Raw genomic sequence first — 19,818 nt, 5'->3', positions numbered from 1 at the left:
CATCTTTCCTTGGGACTTCACCCTGATGTGGAATACACATCCCCAACACCCATGGAAAGTAATGGGAGAATGGGGAGCATAGCCCATGGCAATCTGGGGGCTCTAGTAAGTCTGCTTTCTCTGCTTTACAGAAACCTTCATATAGCTGTAGCAAAAATGGGAGTTCCATAAAGGAATTCCAAAATGGACTTCACCAGCAGATTGAGAAGCTGGAGACGTGTTTGAGTGCTGAGATGGAAAAGGAGATAACCTGCCCAGGAAATGAGAACCTCCTGCTCACCAGCCTCAAACTGAAGAGATACTTCCAGACAATAGACGATTTCCTGAAAGAAAAGCAATACAGCCGATGTGCTGGGAGATCATCCGTGCAGAAATATCCAGATGTTTTCTCATTCTTGACGTACTGACAAATCGGCTTAAAAACGAAGGTACCATATTTGCATTTTTCCTAGGGAAACTAAATCATATTGGTTCAATAAAACAGCTGAAGAGAGATGGGGGATAATTTTATAACTCGCATTACATAGGCCCCAGTCCTTCTCCCAATTTCAGTAATTTCAGTTATTTCAAATTCACGTTAATAAAACTGTTTTAGAGTAGCATATAATTTAGTGCTTTCATTCCACACACACACACACACAATATTCTATATGAAAAACATAAAAATACATCATAACTGCTAACTAAAGACAAAATATCCGATGAAGTGAGCTGTAGCTCACGAAAGCTCATGCTCAAATAAACTGGTTAGTCTCTAAGGTGCCACAAGTACTCCTTTTCTTTTTTCTTTTTACGAATACAGACTAACACGGCTGTTACTCTGAAACCTGTAACCATACTGAATATAACTTTGCCCAGTAACTGTCTTAGTTACTTGAACAGGCACCAGTTGCTCAAGTTCTACACAAACACAGGGAATCTAAGACATCATCATGATCAGCAGGTGGTTGCTGCAGTGTTGCCTCATGCTGCTCCTCTCCAGTGAAATCTCATGTCTGGACTGTAACGGGATTTATGTTCTACAAGCCAGAATGACCAGCGAGAGTTTACAGCGTCTGTAGAAAATGGGAAGAAACTTTCCCTTCCAATGTCTAAATGAAATGACAGCTTTCAAGCCCAGAGATATCCTCAAGATCCGACTATCCCAGCAAGAGAATGCCAAGGTAGCCATCCAGCAGATCCTCCAAGAGCTCTTCCATATCTTTAACAACAATCTCACCCAAACTTCCTGGAATGGGACTTCCATAAAGGACTTCCAAAATGGTCTTCACCAGCAGATTGAGAAACTGGGGACATGTTGGAGTGCTGAGAAGGGAAAGGAGATAACCTATCCACGAAATGAGAACCTCCTGCTCACCAGCCTGAAGCTGAAGCGATACTTCCAGACAACAGATGATTTCCTGAAAGAAAAGCAATACAGCCGGTGCGCAAAAGCATATGATTCCACAGCACCTCATCTCACGCCAGACACACTTCCACATGGCACAGGTCAGAGCCACATGCAGAGGGCTCTATTCCTGCATGCACAGGCTCCAACTTTCCATTGTGCCCGGGGCGGGGCTTGACCAGCACCAGCTGTGCCCTAGGTCCCACCCCCTCTTCACCCCTTACCTCAAGGCCACAGCCCTGCCCCCACCCTACCCGCCCCAATCTTCATGCCCCATTCCGGCCCCTCCCCCTAATGTGTCACATCCTCGCTCCTCCCCCTTCCCCTCCAACCTCCTGCATGCTGCGAAACAGCTCATGGTGGGGGGAGGGAGGGAGGGGGAAGTGCTGATGGGGGGCTGCTCCGGCCCCGGAGCACCCGCAGCGTCAGCACCTGTGGCTCCAGGGGGCGCGCGCCGGCTGCCTCCGCGTTCCGAAGGCGAATGTTGGAACGTTTGAGTCTCCATGGCAACGCGACGCTTCCCCTGCCGGACAGCAGCGCGCTGATCCGGGCGGAGAGGGCCGGGGCTGCGGCCCGCCTGAGAGCGGAGGCGGCGAGAACCCCTCGCAGCGCCCCAGCGCGCCCCGGCATGCCGCTGAAGGTGGTGGTGGAGCTGCAGATCCACGCGGTGAGGCGGGTGCAGGGGCCCGAACTAGCAAGGGCAGCGAGCGAGGAGGGGCAGGGCTCCCCCCCCCGACCCCCACCGCACGACCTTCCCAGCTGTGTACGCGCGGCCGCGCAGGGCCCCGACGTGCAGCACCACTCCGCTGCCCTGGCCAAACGCTGCCCCTGCTGTCCCCACGGGCCGTGCGTGGGCTGCTGCTCCGTGTCATCCCAGCGGGGTCAGCGCTGTCGCCTCCCTTCTCCGGGGCACTGACAGGAAGCTGCGTGTTTAAAGGATTCTGTGCGGTAACTTGTAAAGAAACAACCAGTACTCTGTGAAGCACCACGAAATAACGTCCTAATGGCTTTTACATGGCCCTAGCCCTTCAGCCCCAGGGCATGCCCTGTGTTCATATACGCTGTACACTGCCTGTCCCGTGGGAACAATGGGAATTACACCGAAGGGGGAAAGGGGCTTAATGGTAAAGGTTAGGGCAATGTCAGGACTCAGTTCTACAACACTGTGTGCAATATTCATTGTGTAATAGTCTTTTTCAGGATTATTGTGTCAGTTCAGAGTCTGGCAAGAGCAGATAATAACCACCGTTTGTGTAGTGCTTTTCATCAGATGCGAAATAGTTATTTTTAAAGGTTTCTCTTATCTCTTAGCTTTTGAATTCCCTCTTCCGGCATCCGATTAAAATATTTTAGTTTCTGTTCAGTAAAATGTTAAAATCCATGACATTTCATCACCAAGGATACAGTTATTGAAAAAAGAAAGTCCCAAATATATGAAGCATAAAACCAGCAAATGCACAACATATTAACACTTTTTTAAATAAAAGGAACAAAACTAAAGAAAACATTCTGGGCCAGCTCACATAGGCCAGCCGTGGGTGTTTTTCTGCAGTGTAGACGTACACTTTTAGCCACTTTTGAAAATCCCACTCCAAAAACTCAATTCTTCCCTTAGTTATACAGCTGTAACTTCCACTGGTGTAACTGAAGATAGAACTGGACCCTGACTGGCACCCTTATCAACAGAGAAGCCCAGGGCACAGACATTGTACTACCTACTTGACCATAATGGTAGTCCCTGCAGATTGTGCAACAGGCACATTGGCGGGACAGAATGGGGAAGGCTGCCCTAAAAGAATTCTGATCACCATGATTGTTTTCTCTCTTTCATAAGGTCACTTGCCCTGGTGTGGTCCTGCCAGAGAAACATGACATTTACCTCAGTGTCTGCATCATGGGCCAATACAAGGAGACAGAATGCCTTCCTCCAATTTTCCCTCTCTTGTTTCATGAGAAGATGTGGTTTGAAAAGGTGATTCTCACTTATTACATGCTTTGGGCTTGATCCTCTACTGCCTTTCACCATGGATAGTAATTTACACTGTGCAAAGTGGGTGTAAAATGCTACCACCAGTGTACCGTTAGTAGAAGATTTTGATTTACTATAATTTTACACTTGCTTCCCATGCAAGGTAGCAAAGAATCAGATCTGTTTTATCTTTGACTGGGAACAGGTTCTAAAATTTAACACTTTGCTATCTGAATTTTTATTCATGGCAATAGCACTGGCGGTTGTGGATCACTGGTAAGACTGGAGTGTGCTCCAGGGAAACAATCCTATATAATCCTAGGAAGGACATTAGTGTGTTAGTTCTCTTGCTCGGGATTTATTTGGTTGCGATCCCATTTCTGTGGAAACAAAATAACATCTCCGCTGTGGGATGACTATCATCTGATTTTCATGATACTGGCAGGCATAGAATTAAAGATAATGACAGATGAATGCTTTAACCAACATTTTACATGCCATTTTAAAATCTGAATTAACCAAGAACACAAGAATTCAGCCTGAATTTCCTTGGGAGTAAATGGTTTGGCTAACTCTAAAATGTTCATAAAAGATTTTTAAAAATACTCTCTCTGCTGATTGGCTATGATATTGATGAATGGTGATGTATGCTTGATGATGGTTTTTAAAAATGGTTTCAGCACAGTTTGGCTGTGACAAGAAAATTTTGTTGAAATCACTACAGGTAACATAGTTTTAATACATAAGTAGACATTTTTTAAGAGTACAGAGCACATCTGTTACCGTTATTCTTTCCCTAATGGCTCTTGCTCTGCTCTGTTAGGAGCATCTCTGCTTTTTGCAAACAGCTTTCTGTGTGGCTCTGTTTTCACAAATAAATCTTTCCACATCTCTCATAAGATTCCACTTTCTAAGGAATACGATTAAATGCCTTTCACTTCCTAGGCCTGTAGTGACAGTTGAAGATTACTTGACAGTGAATTGAGCCTTGTCTTCACTAGGAAAAAAGGTGTGTTCTTACCTTGTGTTAGCTAATTCGCGATAATGAACATGACGTAAAGTCCTGTGAAGACAAGGGAGTTATAGTTTTAACAAGTGTTAGGTCAAGATAAATCCTAGGCTCCCACATAGTCTTTACTTTGACTGCTAACATGTATGAAAAATACAAATTGTCTTGTTTTTGCTAAGATACGACCTCATTTTTATTACCGTGTGTTAGCTTACACGACATTCAAGACCATACCTTTTTTCCTAGCGAAGATGCACTCTTTGAGTTTCCTTTCTCCAAAAAGGCTGTTACTGAAGTACTGTCCTGCAAGCTTCAATATTATCAGAGGTAGAAAGATGTTGACAAATTGGGTGGAAAACAGAAAAAATCCTTAATCCTATCAGCACGGAGGGATGGGCTAAATGACCTCCTGAGGTCCCTTCTAGCCCTACATTTCTATGGTTCTGTGAAAAGCAACAAAAATTATTAAGGGCTGGGTTAAAAGATGAGTCAGTGGAGATATAGCTGACCACAGCTGCTTGAAAGAAGTAAAATACTAAGGGTTAAATCCTGGCCCTATTAAAGTCAATGGCAAAACTCACATTGACTTCAAAGAGGTCACGATTTCACCCTAAGGCAGAGGAATCTCTTTTAAGGTGGACCAGCAAATTGTGGCTAGGAGTAATGGGATGAAATTAAGCCAAGTCAAATGTATTTATATTTATTTCATGTTCATAAAATATTCTGATTTTATGTATAGTCTTTAAAAATTACATAATAACAAATAGGATTGTCACCTTAGGCTCCTGAACTCCTCTCTTGTCTATATAGGGCTCGTCCTGTGCTTCAAAGTGATGGCAGCCAGCGCACTGATGATGCTTTGTGGGTTGAGGCCCCTGGTTTGATCAAGAACCCTGTATTCTCAAAAAAACCTGTGCCCCCTTTACACTAGCCCTTCCACCATTGCTTCTCCTAGTATAGTAGAACTATACTAATGTTAGTGCAATAGTGGGAGATTTCCTGAAAAACTCTTTAGACTTACTTCTAAGTCTGACTCAGAGGCTACAGTGTGTGAAATTTCAGGTTTAAACAAGTAAGATTTTCAAGACTTTAATAACTTTTTAAACAAATTGTTACAGTACTTTACAGCTGAGATTAATAAACATGTAACACGCAGTAAAATATATAGTATTTTCACAGGTTTGTTTGTTTGTTTGCTTAATGACAGCACAGCATGGCTTAGGGAAATATTTGTTGAATATATAAAAAATGTTCATATAAATGCTAGATTATAAAAATGCCCTTTGTATTACAAAGAACAAATATACACTGTATTACTTTCCTGTAGGTATTTGAAAGTGCTGTAGACCCTGCTGCTGTAACAGAGATGCTTGAAAGTAAGTATAATTTAAAGAATATTCAGAATGCATGTATAACTGAAGACAGTGTAGTTGCATCAGATCTATCTAGCTATCTATCTATCCTTATTTTTTATTGTTGTGCTACAGGAATATTTTGAATATATCATAATTTTTCAGCCACCTTGACATCATTTATTTGTCTTCTTTTAGGCAATATAACAACGTTTGGATTACTTCAACTAGTATCTTCAGGTAATGGGCTAGTAAATATTTTACAAAATAGTGGTTAATTAGACAGTAAAAGGAGCATCCCAGTGGGTGTTAACTTTGAGCCTTGCCTCCCCACTTTCTCCCTCTCTCCCATCTCCTCTTCCAGGGGCCTTCAAACATCTGCTGTCCCACCCCAACCCTGCATACACTTTGATCATCTATCAGTGAAAATAAGATACATTTTCTGACTAGTGACTTACTGGTTGATTTGTTAGAAATATGCAAATTGATCTAATTTCTTTCCTCTAATTTTCTCATCTCTTTCGCTATTATTGTTCACCAATGATATTTAAATGTAACATGAATAATAATTTAGAGTTCCATTTAGCAGATATTAGCACTGGCACTATAACAACTTTTTATTGTGGTTTTTATAAGTTAGAAAAATCAAGTGGACACAGGGTGGCAGAATAATCCTACTCTTTAAGGTAATCAAATATGGAACATTTGTATGTAGGGTAAAATCACTGGCAGTTTTCATTACTAAAAAATAGGTAGTGCTCTACCACTAATATAATATATTTTATGCATTTTTATATTACCGGTTGCTGTGTTAGGAATATTCAAATTACTTTAATTTCTTTTTCCACATTTTCTCATCTCTGTCACCATTGTTGTTCATCAAGGATATGTAAATGTAACATGAATAATAATGTAGAGCTCCATTTTCCATGATTTCAAGTTTCAGAGTTAAGTTGTTTTTTGTTGTAGCCCTGCAAAAATATGTAGTTAGATTTTTTTTACAATGGGAAGTTTGTATATTTTTCACTCTTCCTTCACTCAAAAAATGGCTGAAGGGATTTTACTCAACTTTTAAAAATCCAAATGTAATGCTTGTTAGTGAAACCAGAACTGACTCCAGTTTGTCTTGTACCAGGGTCAGCACCAGTGCAGTGAAACTGATTGCTGCCATGTTTCTATTTTCTAGTGTAAGCAAGGCCCAAGAGAGAGCTCTAGAGAGCCCCTAAAAATGACCCAGCTATAAAGGCTCAAGCTGAGAAGGATTAAGAATCTTGCTCTCTTTAGTACCTTTTACTGAAGTTTTCTTTCTTTTTGACTTTTAGTTGTGCCAGCATCAGAGCTGCAGGCTCTAATATATCATTGCTACAATATGCAGTATCTTTCATAAGGACAAACTGCAGCGTATCCCTCACCCTAAATTTTGAACAAAAATAGTTGATGATTTTCATTTGACGCGATACATCTCTCTGTGTTTTTCCCAAAGCTTCACCACGTTCCATGAGAAGCCTGATTGCACATTCTGCAGGGTGAGAACTGGCAGCTGCTCATTAGACAGAAGTAAAGGCCAGATTTTCAAAACTTGCACAGTACCCAGTAGCTCCCAGTGCGGTCATTCAAAACGTTGAACACTTTGAAAATCTTACTATTTCATTGATGTGCCAACTTACGAGTTAGTATGAAAATCTGTCCCAAAGCCTTTTATCAAAACCAATAGGCCATATGTTGCCTTTGGAGAAAAGTCTGAAGTTTAGGGTGTTTTAGTTCAAAGGTTGTCTAAGGGTATGTCTCCACTGCAATTAAAAACGTGAGGCTGGTCCATGCCATTTGACTTGGGCTTGTAGGGCTCGGACTAAGGGGCTGCTTAATTGTAGTGTAGATGTTTGGGATAGGGCTGGAACTCAGACTCTAGGACCATTGCAAGGTGGGAGGGCCTTTGACTGAGTCTGAATGGCCAACAGCCCCTGAGCCTGAGCCTCGTGATCCCACGTCAGCTGGCATGGGCCAGTCACAGGTGTCTAACTGCAGTATAGACATATACCCTAGGTGGATAAGGTTTTGTCTTTAGTCTCATTATGAGTGGGCCAGGGTCCTTGTATCTGAATGTCACAGAACCCATTCAAGCAGGGGAGTAGTGGCTTTTGTGGCAGGCATTCAGAACATGTTCTTATGAGAAATTTGCAGGGCTTTTACTTGGGGTTCATGAGCTGGTATTTGCTTGACACTGCAGCAAGTTTAGATTTCAGGAAGGCTGTGCCTCAGTCACAGTTTAGCAAATGGTGTGTCACAGTCCATCTCCTTGTTAGTCTGCTATCCTGGGGAAGCAAAGTGATGAAGGAGAAAAACGAGTTGCTTACCAAAGTGACCTTTGTCTCTGAATATATAGCTTATATAATGCCACACTGACCCGCTCTCTGCCCCTCTGCTTCAGAGCTCAATGTCATGGGCTTCTAGAAATAGAGAAGAACAACAGGATGGTTAGAAAGATGGGGATATTTATACTCTAAGTCAGGGGAATGCTGGACTCAGCAGTACTCAAAAAGGTTCCATGGTTGGGTGGCTGGGTGTGTGACTCCTGCAGTGTGGCTGTCTGGAGGGAGTACATTCAAAGAACAAAAGTTACTTCGGTAAGTAACCCCTATTCTTTTTCCTGTCATCACTTTGTGATGAAGTAGTATCTTTTATTGGACCAACTTCTGCTGGTGAAAGGGTCAAGCTTTCAAGCTACACAGTGCTCTTCTTTAGATCTGAAGCAGGTAACCAAGTGTCCAAGATAAACACAAGGTGGGACAGGTTGTTAAGCGGGAGGGGTACACACATGCTATAGGAGACCCCTTAAAATGAAGTGGGCCAGAAAGGATTAGTTTGTTAAGCATAAAGAGACCACAGCATGTGTGAACCCTTTATACTTAACAGTCTAACCTTTTATTGCCCACTTATGCTTAACAGTCTGCCCCACCTTGTGTTAAGCTCAGACGCTCTAGTTACCTGCTTCAGACCATAGGAGTTCAGTATAGCTTGAAAACTTGTCCTTTCCACCAACAGAAGTTGGTCCAATAAAAGATATTGCCTCTCCCACCTTGTCTTTCTCATATCCTGGGATCGACAGGGCTACAGCAACACTGCAAATCACTTTATGACGACAGCTATACTGAACAAACATAAGAATGTAAATATGATTTTTATAAGCACATTACAAACATGTCTTGTTTGATTTTATTTAAATAGACAATTAATTAGGTGAATTAGTAGTTTGTACAGTGCTTCAGAAAAGTAAAGCTCTCTCTACATGTTAATGAGCTAAATCCTAGTGTTACAAGGATATTGAGAAAACTCCCAGTGTACATCTGTGGGATCAGGATTTGGCCCTGTATGGATAGACAGATATATGGATAGACTCTGCATATTCTGGAAGGGCCATGCTGTGTAAAGGCAGACTCTTGAATGCTTTCTTCTCCTAATCACATCAGTGAGATTGATGGTGCTCAGCTCCCCTAAACTTGGGCCCTAATAAAGGAAAAGCAAAGGACAGATTTGAATGTGGTGTGCTCTCCGAAGTTGCACTGCTTTGGAAATTCCCCACAATACATGTGGATTGTTTGTCTCTGAGGTTATGCAGTCATTCCGATCCCAAAATAGTTTGGGGTACCGGTGACAAACTGTGTGTAAAAGATGGCATCAAGCTCCAGTGTTGCTGTGCTAAGCCTAATCTTTCATTACAGATGGAGGTGTAAATGGACTCTCTCCCTTCTGCCTCCTTCTTTTCACTTTCAAGATAGAGACAATCAGAAGCAGAGTAGACAGCGCAATGGAAATGAGACTAACAAGTCATTTGATTTAAAAGCAGTTATTTTCTCAGTCCCTGAGACTAACAGTATGACCTTACTGGAGCCTTTCTCACAAATTAAAAATGAGCACACAGCAGAACAGAGAGTGTTCACTGATTATCAGTGTTTCTGTTGTTTTCATTACACTGGCTGCTCAGGGCCCAAACTGAGGGTCACCCAGTTACCATTTGGAGCTGGGCAATATACCAAAGAGGAGCAAGGTGCCGCTGTCCTGAAAGCTTCCTACATCGAGCCCCAAAGGGCTTGTGCGCCTCCTCATACAGATCTCAGAGCAGATCTACAGGGGATACCACCCTTTGTGGATTCCCTGTGACACTCCTGCTGGAGCACACCTATCCCAAAGACCTCCTGTACTTCTGACTGAGTCATTCCTGATGTGGAAAGAGGGACAGGTCTCTTGGTGAGCCAGGTAGGGCTTGCACACTCTGCGAAGGGCTTGCTACAGAATGTGTGACTTCTAAAAAAATATTAACCATCTTGGAAACAGTTCTTCCTTTTTTCACTCTTTCAGTGGGGGACAGTCTCGCTTTTTATGAAGAGAATACTCGAGATTTTCTCTTCCCAGAGCCCAAGCTGACTCCTGTGTATCCTGGTGTGGAGAGAGAGTTACTAATGAAAACGTCTCCTAGTTTCCCAGTAAGTTGTCTCCAAATGAGTGTTTGCCATGGGTAGCTGAAAAGAATAAAGTGGGAGAGGTCTAGCCCAGCTGGCTAGTGTAACAGGGCATGCTACTTTGTGAGGATCTCAGTTTGAGACATGAATTTATACGGCTCTTGAACAGAGAGACATGCTCAAGTACCTTGTCTGGCTCTGTAGCGTCCTGAAAAAAGTACAAGGCATCAGTTGACTGAAGATTAAATCTACTAGCCAGAGGCCAATGTAAAAGATGGGTGAAGGGGCTCAGCCGCAAAGCTCCCATCCTCAGCTGCTGTGAAAGGGCAGGGTGTTCGGTAAATTTCCAGGGCACTGCTCATTGACTGTGTTTGGGGGCACAGTCTTTCCTAGCCATTTATACACATGCACACACATACATACATGCACATACATGCACATGCACACACATGCTAATGCACACACACACACACACACTCTCTTTCTCTCTCTCTCTCTTCCTTAGTTTACTCTTCTCCAAATCATCTTTTTTGGGGGGTCTTCTGTCCTTGTAAATATGTCCAGTGCCTGTCTTTCCTGATGCTCTTAACTTTCTGAAGCAGAAACAGAAGAATAAAACTGACAGAATTCTCAGCAGTTTCACTGAGGCTGATTGGATTATGCAGTAGAAGCAATAAAATTGACCAAGGTTTTGTTCATTTCATTCCGTTACTGCTTGGGAAAGCTATGAGCAGCAATATTCTGCTGGAGCGGTCTTCCTGCAGACTCAAAACTGCATTGGTTCACATTTAGAAAATTATTTTCAATATCATAAGGGCTAGGCATGTAATTATTTTTAAATAAAATGTTAAATTCTGTATAAATTGCTGGCTTAGGTTTGCACATACCAGGAAAATTTTTCTACTCACCATGGGCAAGTTCTGCCTAATACAGAGATACTTTAATGGCACCATATAAATATATAACACCTGAGTTACTGGTGTACATTTAGTCCAGTTTTCTTTGATGAGAATGGAATATTATAAAACAACGTAATTAATATCAGCCACATGTGTGTTAGGTAGGTCAAGGGCAGATTATCTGGAGATGATCATGTTGAGTATTTTGATGTCGTGTTGAAAATCTGAATATTTTATTAGCTTGCCACAGTAATGAGAGAAGAATAATTTCTCAATGTTAAGGCAGTCAGTGTTTCAGGTAACCAGCCTGTGAATGGCTTTATTAACCTCAGCTTCCTGATGTTTCCTGTAATTAAGATTAAAGAAAGTAAATTACCATTGCCTTGATTGAGAGTTTAAATTCATATACACATTTACTTCATGATGTTCTGTTCTTTCTCTCATTCTGATTGTCTGCTGAGAGAGACAAAAGTGACATCTACTTCAATCATGCAATTCAGTAAAACAAGTCTAATTCTGCTCACCTATTTTCTACTAACCAACTTGCCCATGCACATCCTGATATTTTTCACAGGGGAGAAAGGGTCAAACTATGATCCACTCTAAAATCCTGGTAATTTAGCTAACTCATCACTTAGAATATTAACAATACCCACTATTGCAGCAGATTCTCTTTTTCTAGATATCATTACTGTCTCAGTTAGTAAGTCTACTGGTACTGATGTTGTACGGCTCCCCTTCAAATCTTCTCAACTGCCCTGTAGGACTAGTGCTGGAACTTCATTTATAAAGAAGTATTTGGACTGCAAGGATTGAATGTGTAAAAAGAGCCCATTGCATTTCTTCATGCTAAGATTTCAATGTGGGCAAAAAATAGAAGGCAGCATTAGATTTAATTACCTAAAGTGGAGCTCCACTAATACTAGCTAAGATTACAGAAGCTAATAGCTAGGTTTTGATTAATGTTGTCTTATTAAGACTAATTCTGTTAATTATTATAATACATTACTATATTCTTGATACCACATTCATCTCTTTTGCTGTCATCCTTAATTTTTTCAGTGTTCTAGTCCATGTGACATTCTAGGTTTATCTAACTACTCTTATTTGGTGTCTGCTGTGTCTGATTGTTTCTGTTAACAATGTATACATTTTTCAGTTTAGCTTTCTTGATTTTCCAGGTCCAGTCTTGTGCTGTTTATAATTTTCTGCAGAGTACATTGCATTCTTACTATAATTGTGACATTATTTACTGCAATAGTCTAGATTTTCACTGTTATATTCATGACTTACTACTAACACAGTCGCCTTCTCTCACTCCCATTTATATTTTTGATAGGATGGTTTGATGACTTACAAAACTGGATGAGTAAACCCTTTGTGTCCTAGCAAAGCAAAAGTCAAAAGTCAAATGTACTGCGCTGGGCTCTCCAAATTTTCGGTCACATTGCTAAGTCCCATATTGTGATCCTGACTGATTGAAAGTCTCAGTTCATAATTTGAGTCTATTTTTGTACATTATTTGAATTTTATATTGATACTATATGTTACCTAAGGGATCAACCTGCAGGCTGACTCATGTGAACACTTCACTCATATGAGCAACCACATTGAAATAACTGCAGCCACTAATATGAGTAAGGCATGCAGGATTGGGCCCTGAATGTGCCCTTTCCTTCCTTTACTGCATTTCATGTGATCCATCTTCATAGGAATTTGTGTGGCCAGGTGGACTTTCTCGGAACAGAATCTCTGGAGACTGGGATTTTGATCTCACGCTGTTGTTACATTGCTGTAAATCCATTGAGTTCACCACATTTACTCCTGATTTACAGCATTGTAAGTGAGAGCAGAATCATGTCCACTCTGCATTTAATCCAGTTGACCCCCTTTGTGAGGTTTGGATTTACTGACAACTGAAATATCAAGAAGTAAATGTAAGCATCTTCCTAAGTGTAGCTGTTCCTAGGGTTTCCCTACAGAGATCTCTCTGTCCTAGACCCAGGCTCCCTATGCTCAAAGCCTCTGTCACCTCCTTCAGATATAGTGTAGAGTTAATGAGCCACATCTGCCACAATGACTTAGCAGGAATCAAGCAGCATCTCCCTGAGGGGTCCACCATCTGCCAACAGGGTGAATCAACAGAAGAACCTTGCCACCACATTACAGTTTGATACTCCTAGACTGTCAGACTGTGTAATAAAGAAAAATACCTGTTTTTCAATGTTTTTACAGTTGACATAAAGCATTTGTAATATTTAGAGATTAAATGCAGTAAAGCTAGGCTAGTGCAGTGTTAAGGTTGCACAGTTAAACCCTCAAATCTGGAAGTGCAAAACTTAAGTCCAAACATGCAACCTTAAAAACTGTTCTACTGTGGAAGTGAGCTGTAGCTCACGAAAGCTTATGCTCAAATAAATTGGTTAGTCTCTAAGGTGCCACAAGTACTCCTTTTCTTACTGTGGAAAGTGACTCTGTAAAACACTAGTTTTTTAGGATTCCAGTTTATTGTCTTGAAATTAATTACATCTTCAGTGTCCTCCCCTTGGGCAAAAATTCTGGTCACTTGTCCACTGGTACCTAAGAATTCAGCTCTGGCTTTTCAATTAAAAAGTGGTTGATCCAGTTGTGGGACTGTATCTCTTTCTCTTACGTAAATTAAAGTTAAATACTGTTGTTGCTGTGGTTGTCTAAGACATTTCTCTGCATTCTGCTTGTTCAGTTTTATGCTGCTGTGACCAGGTGTCCCATTTTTATTCTCTTATTTTTAGTGTGTCTGACTCTCACTTGGTGTCATGTGTTTTATTTTGTCCCTCCTTTAACATAAATGTAAATGCCACTGCCTCCAACAGTCTGAGACAATGAGTCAGAACTGAGCGTATGTAACAATTCATTTAGAAACTGAGAAGAAAATTCTAATAATAATATTAAGTGAAGTGTCCAGGTGGACTTCTAGAAATCTAGATCTGACAGTAGGGCCTGATCCAAAGCTCACTGAAATAAATGGAAACACCTTGACATCAGAAGCTTTGGATCAGGCTATACAGAGTAGGACAAGTGAAGTGCTCCATTAGTGCTACTTTTTATAACTGTGACTGAATCTATAAATGTTCCCTGTCAAGCCAGAACAGAATAGCCTGATGGGGCTGGAAGGTCTTCTTCTCTTGAGTCATTTACATGTTTCTACATCAAGTCTTGGCATGTGCTTTGTTGCCTATATATGCCTGGGCTTGTTTAGTTCAATTAAATTCATACAGAGACCCATGTTCTCCCACTGTAATGCAATTGAACAATGAAAACGGTATTTCCATCAAGGTCAATATGTCCTGAAAGCAGGTGGCCTGGTGATTAAAAGCTTTGTTAAATGTTCCTGCACTCTGTCATTTGTAGCAAATTTCATAGTATTTAAATGTAATTTTAGAGACAACAACTGACATGTTCCTCTCCTTTCCCTCCTCACTCAGCACCTGGGTAAAGTGGCCTAGCAGATAGTCAGTTTGTACATTGTCATAATGGGTTGATTCTTCTTTAGTCACTAAGCCACTATGTGGAGTAATAGCACTGAAACAATGTGAATGCTGATTTCTATAGCCTGGTGAGGCTGCTGGCAACCAAATATTCAATAGCAGCTTCAAGCAGATACATTTGATTTTTCTGCAGTGTTGGCAACACAGTCCCAGAAGTTCTTGCCCCTTCAAATTTGCTACCCTTAAGGAGTTCAAAATAGTTTTCAGTTGGCCGTTAGTAGCAAGTGTCGTTGACCGGAGATTGAACCCAAGAATAAAATGTGCCTGAATGCATCTTGTAATCAAGGAAGCCGCTCACTGTGCTAACTTGATTATCTGGTTGTTAATTTTGTTGTTCTGATCCAGCTAAAGTCATTGTAGTTAAGCTAAAAGTCATGATGGGCTGAATGGATTTGGGGAGACATAACATAACTCAGTTTTGAAACCGACTAGATTGGAAGTTGAATGTCTCCCTCTAGGGCTAAATTGTGCCTCTTAAAGGTTAGAGTGATGTGAGGGAGGGGGAGAACTTTTGGAGAAGTGTGGTAAGCAGCAGAACTTGCTGCTACACATTTAGGCTCTGGCTACACTACAGAGCTTACAGGGGTGCTTACAGAGGTGCAGATGCTCTAAGCCAATGGGAGAGTGCTCTCCCATCAACTTAATTACTCCAGCCTCCATCTGCGACGGTAGCGCTGTCCACACCGACGGTTAGGTCCGTGTAACTTATGTCGCTCAGGGGAGTGGCTTATTCACACCCCTGAGCGACATTAGTTATACCGACATAAGGGGTAGTGCGTAGAAGTCCTCATAAAGGTATAGCCAGTGCTTCCCACACAGGTCCCTTGCTTTCAATTGCTGCCTGTCCACAGGATAGGGCCCTGACCCACCTTTCCCCTGTGCAGATGCACTTTCTCTAGGGCTTTGAGCCTAGCAGGCACTGCTAGCTGGCACTACCCTTACACTTTCTAATACCTGCAGAAAGTTTATGGCTTCCTGCTCCCTCTCTCGCCATCTCAGTGCACAAATGTAGGAGCAGGTATAATTTGGTCCTTAATGTTTGTTCAGTTACCGTGACTTCATAGTTACTGCTTTTAAAGAAATCGGAACTACATTAAATGCAAATTCCAAAGTGATTACAAGTTAACAGATTGTGTTTGTTAATTACAGATTATAATTGTCTTTCCGCAATATTTGTCACCCTTTCACCTGCCTTGAAAGGAAAACTGAAATATAGATTCCGTTTTCACAGTTGTTTGGAGGGTGTAGTTTGGAGCATGAAGGGCCCTTTAGGAAGACTGGTCTTTAGTAAATACAGCTGTTGAACAAACAGGAAAGAGCTGCCTGCCTTCTCAAATCTATAAAAAGAATTATTCTCCCATTTCATCCCAGCTCTTGTTCTTTGAGGAATGGGATATCTCTCTGGGATTGTGTTAGTGTCTTACATATTTTTCTACATTGTTGGCCTCAACCATCATCTTTCCCCACTTTGCAAAGATTAGGTCCATAAAGAGGGTCCGTTGCCTCCCTGCTCAATATCGTGTTACCTGAATATGCAATCTAAGAGCACTTTGCTTCTTTTTTCTGCCATATTGCATTGCAAGTTCATTCTCATTTTGCTGTCTGCTATTACCCCTTTTTGGTTTTAGTATTTCCTCTAGTCACTTCTGATTCTGAAATAATGATTAAGAAGCTTGAGGAAATGTCACTGAATTAGAGGTGCTGTTGCTTATCTCTGTAAAACTGTAACACCTGCACCATGACATTATTTTTAGTGATTTCATCTCTTTATTATTTTTAAGGGAATTGCACCAAAAATTGAGTTTTCCACAAGAACAACCATTACTGAGCTTCCACTTCAAAACAGAAAGCAGTTTTATGTAAGTATTTTAATTAAAGCACACAAACATGGACAGAAACATGAATGTTTGATCTAATCTGTCACAGTACACCTGTCACCATTGCATTTAAGTACCTGACAGAAATAAGAATCACACCGATTCTGCACTGAAAGGCAAAATCTCTTTATTCTTCTCTCAGTTCACCTGCTATGACAAGGGTCTCATTACTTGGTGATTGTTGTCAGGAGGATGTTGCTGATTATTCTGGAAAAGGGCAACACAAAAAATGGGGCTTGCATTGTCTCCTAAAAGAGGCTAGACTTGGGCTGATCGTGATCTCTGGTGGGAAGGATTTCCCTGACCCATGGGCCTTTACTGAGAATGGTTTGCTTCTGGCTGTGAGTGTTTCATTTTTGCATGCTGTTGGTTGCTGTTTCTTCTGCTTGCTTCGCCCCCATCCCCCCCAACATAGCTTCAGTTTCTCTGGATTGTGCTATAACCAACTAGCCAAGACACAATCTCCAGTGTCATTTGTTCCTCTGCACCAGCAGGGTTAGGTACATTACCAGATAATTATTCTTTATGGTCCAAATTTTGCAGTCCTTTCTGGAACAAAGTTCTCACTGAAGTCAAGGGAGTTTTTTCAATTAAAGGTTGCAGAATTTGGCTCATTCAGAATTACTGCTTCTTTGGAGCCAAATGCTCAGGTCCTTACTCAAGCAAGGTCTCATTGAAGTCATGACCTCGGGATTTTGATTTTGGGTCTCAATCCGTTGAGCTGCTGAATGCTTCTTTAGAGATGCTCTTAACTCCAGTTGAATTCAGCAGAAGTTGGGATTACTGAGCACCACACAGAGGGCACTCAGCATTTCACAGTATCAAGCCCTGTATGAGAAATTGTCAAACAAAGGTAAAATGAATAAAAAAGATAGGCATGAGTCCCTGCTCCCTTCTTTCTGTTATTGACTTTCTGTCACTTCTCAGCACAGTCACAGATTCCCCAGTTTTAATTTGTAGCCACATAGAGCCATAGTCTGCTCTCAGATGTGTAGAAGCCTCCTGTTGACTTTAAACCCTGCTCAGCCGATTGTCTTTTACAGAGAGGTTTGCAAATAGCTTGTACATGTTTCTGCTTGGATAATTACTTTATGAGACAATTAATTTATCTAGCAGGGCAGAAACAGAATGAGGACACAAAGATCTGCATCTGTATCACCCAGGCGAAGGAGCATTTCACCAGCACGATGTAAGACAACAAAGAAAAAGGATAATAAGATCTGTAAGAGCCTTACAAGATTATTAAGATCCCGCTCTCCATCTCCAAATGCTACAAAGCACCTATGTCAGCTCTGCAAAGAAAACCAACTGCAGCAGTCAAGGTTAAGCCTGGGGTCTGTTGGATACAAACTGGATGCTGAAACCAGGCCGCCATTTGTTGTTAGACATGTAAGTCTTAAAATCGCTGTACTGAGGGGTTTTTTTTGTGTGTGTGATGATATGAGAGTAAATTGGGTGCTCCTGTTATCCTTCCTCAGAAAGCTAGATCAAGAGGAGACCCAAAGAAATTAACCAGCAGCAAATTTTAAATGTAAAAAGAAATGCTTAATTGATCTGTGGAACTCACTTCCACCAAATAGCATTGAGGTCAGCTAGTTAGCAGATTCAGTAAAAGATTAGACATTTGTATCATTAATAATTACATCCAAAGTTACATTTAGATGGGATAAAAATTATAAGAGACTTAAACCCTCATTCTTTAGGCCATAAACAAACCACTAGCTGTCTGGGGTTAGGAAGAAGCTGTCCTTCTGGGGCAGGTTTTTCCTTCATGGTTCATCATAAGGTTTCTTCCACCTTCCTCTGAAGCATCCAGTGCTGGCCATTCTCAGAGACAGGACATAGGACTAGATGGGCCATTGGTGTAGCAAGGTATAACAAACCCCATTTTTTTCTACGTTGGACTTCTTAAATGGCGAATCTAGAGAACATTCAAGTCAGTGGGAAGACTTCCGTTGATTTCCCTGGGCTTTGAACTGATGGGGCCTTTCATCTGAAGATCTCAAAGTACTCTACAAACACTAGCCAATTAAGCATCACAGTGCCCATGTGAGGTGTATATATATATATATGGAAAAGGGCGAGGGGGGGATTCAAAAGTGCTGTATCTCAGTATTTTTATATGTTAAGATGATGTGCATTGTAGAGAAGCCTAAATTAGATCCTGGCAGAGAGAGACACACAGACAGATCTATCTAAACACCCCAGCCAATCCACTAAATTATCTATGTATCATTTTCCCCAATGTGTAGTTTTACTTTATTTTAAATGGTCGTTTATAATGTTTTAAATTCCTATAGATACCCTGTTGCAATCCATGAAGGGCATATTGTTTGAGTTCCCTGTTCCATGAAGATGAAAGATTTTTTGAGTCCCCATGAAGATGAAAGCATTTTTCAAAACTGTCCTAACCACAAATTTAAAAGAAAACTCAAAAGTTCTAGTGCCACATCCACTACCTCTTTTATAACAAGATGATGTCTACGTACTGGTCATTTCCTTATTCTAAAAGCATCAGTAATGTCAGAATTCCCAGTGTTTTTTAGACTAGGGGGTTTTGCTGAAATGTCTGCACTGTGCTGTGTATATTGTTCTCCTCTTTTGTTTATTTTTGTAGTTGTGAACGAAAGAAAGAAAGAAAGGGAGGGAGGGAGGGAAGAACATTTTTTTTTATTCTTTTCTTTATAGACTGTAAGAAGCTGCAAATATGTTCATGTCCAGTCCTAGTTTTCACAGAATAAAAATAGCAACTTCATATTATTCCTTCATTTTAGATAGTTGTTTGCAGTGTTTCTGATTGTTGTCACATGCTGAATATATGAATAGAGACACTGGTTTTATGGCCCATGACAACTGTTTGTGACACACCCTGCTGTCTAATAACCCTCCATTGGCCTACTTCATTTTAAGTGGTTTCCTACAGCATGTGTGAACCTAGCAATCAGTCCCACCTTGTATTTAGCTTGGACCTCTGCTAACCTTCTCCAGACCTGAAGAAGAGCTCTGTGGAGCTCAAAAGCTTGTCCCTTCCACTAACAGAAGTTGGTACAATAGAAGATATTACCTCACATACTATATATCTTTCATTTTAGGTAGACAGTTCTAACCCATTTGGTGAAAAAACTTCATCACAGTTACCTTATCGAAATCCAAAACAAAATGTGAGCTCAGCAAGGAATTCGCTTGAATTTCAATTGAAACAAGGTACTTAAAATTTGTTTTTCATAAATTTATTATAGAAGTAGTAGCACCATTTATCCTAATTGTAAAGATGTTTGCAAACTATGGACTGCATTCTGCCACTCCCATTCCAAAGGGGCTGTTTGCGGAGTGAAGCACTA

General features: G+C 41.1%; 1 protein-coding gene and 1 pseudogene across 4 annotated transcripts in view; both read left to right on the top strand.

Moving 5' to 3' along the window:
* The first annotated feature begins 869 nt into the window (after positions 1-869).
* Positions 870-1,565, top strand: LOC141987962 (interferon beta-like; annotated as a pseudogene).
* Positions 1,566-1,804: 239 nt separating this feature from the next.
* Positions 1,805-19,818, top strand: part of SPATA6L (spermatogenesis associated 6 like) — a 141,325-nt gene continuing 123,311 nt past the window's right edge. For 2 of the 4 annotated variants that reach the window (XM_074953309.1, XM_074953310.1), the window contains exons 1-8: positions 1,807-2,054; positions 3,222-3,359; positions 5,693-5,741; positions 5,916-5,957; positions 10,074-10,198; positions 16,382-16,459; positions 17,591-17,866; positions 19,570-19,681. In XM_074953309.1, coding sequence (XP_074809410.1) covers positions 1,869-2,054; positions 3,222-3,359; positions 5,693-5,741; positions 5,916-5,957; positions 10,074-10,198; positions 16,382-16,459; positions 17,591-17,866; positions 19,570-19,681 — 1,006 coding nt within the window. In that variant the 5' untranslated portion in view covers positions 1,807-1,868. Of the gene's footprint in view, positions 2,055-3,221; positions 3,360-5,692; positions 5,742-5,915; positions 5,958-10,073; positions 10,199-16,381; positions 16,460-17,590; positions 17,867-19,569; positions 19,682-19,818 lie in introns of all 4 variants that reach the window. The other 2 variants (XM_074953311.1, XM_074953312.1) reach the window with 2 other exon arrangements.

This window comes from Natator depressus, chromosome 5 (assembly GCF_965152275.1).
Source record: "Natator depressus isolate rNatDep1 chromosome 5, rNatDep2.hap1, whole genome shotgun sequence".
NCBI lineage: Eukaryota > Metazoa > Chordata > Testudines > Cheloniidae > Natator > Natator depressus.
The sequence above is the reverse complement of the archived record's forward strand: the minus strand, read 5'-3'. Positions and strand labels throughout refer to the sequence as shown.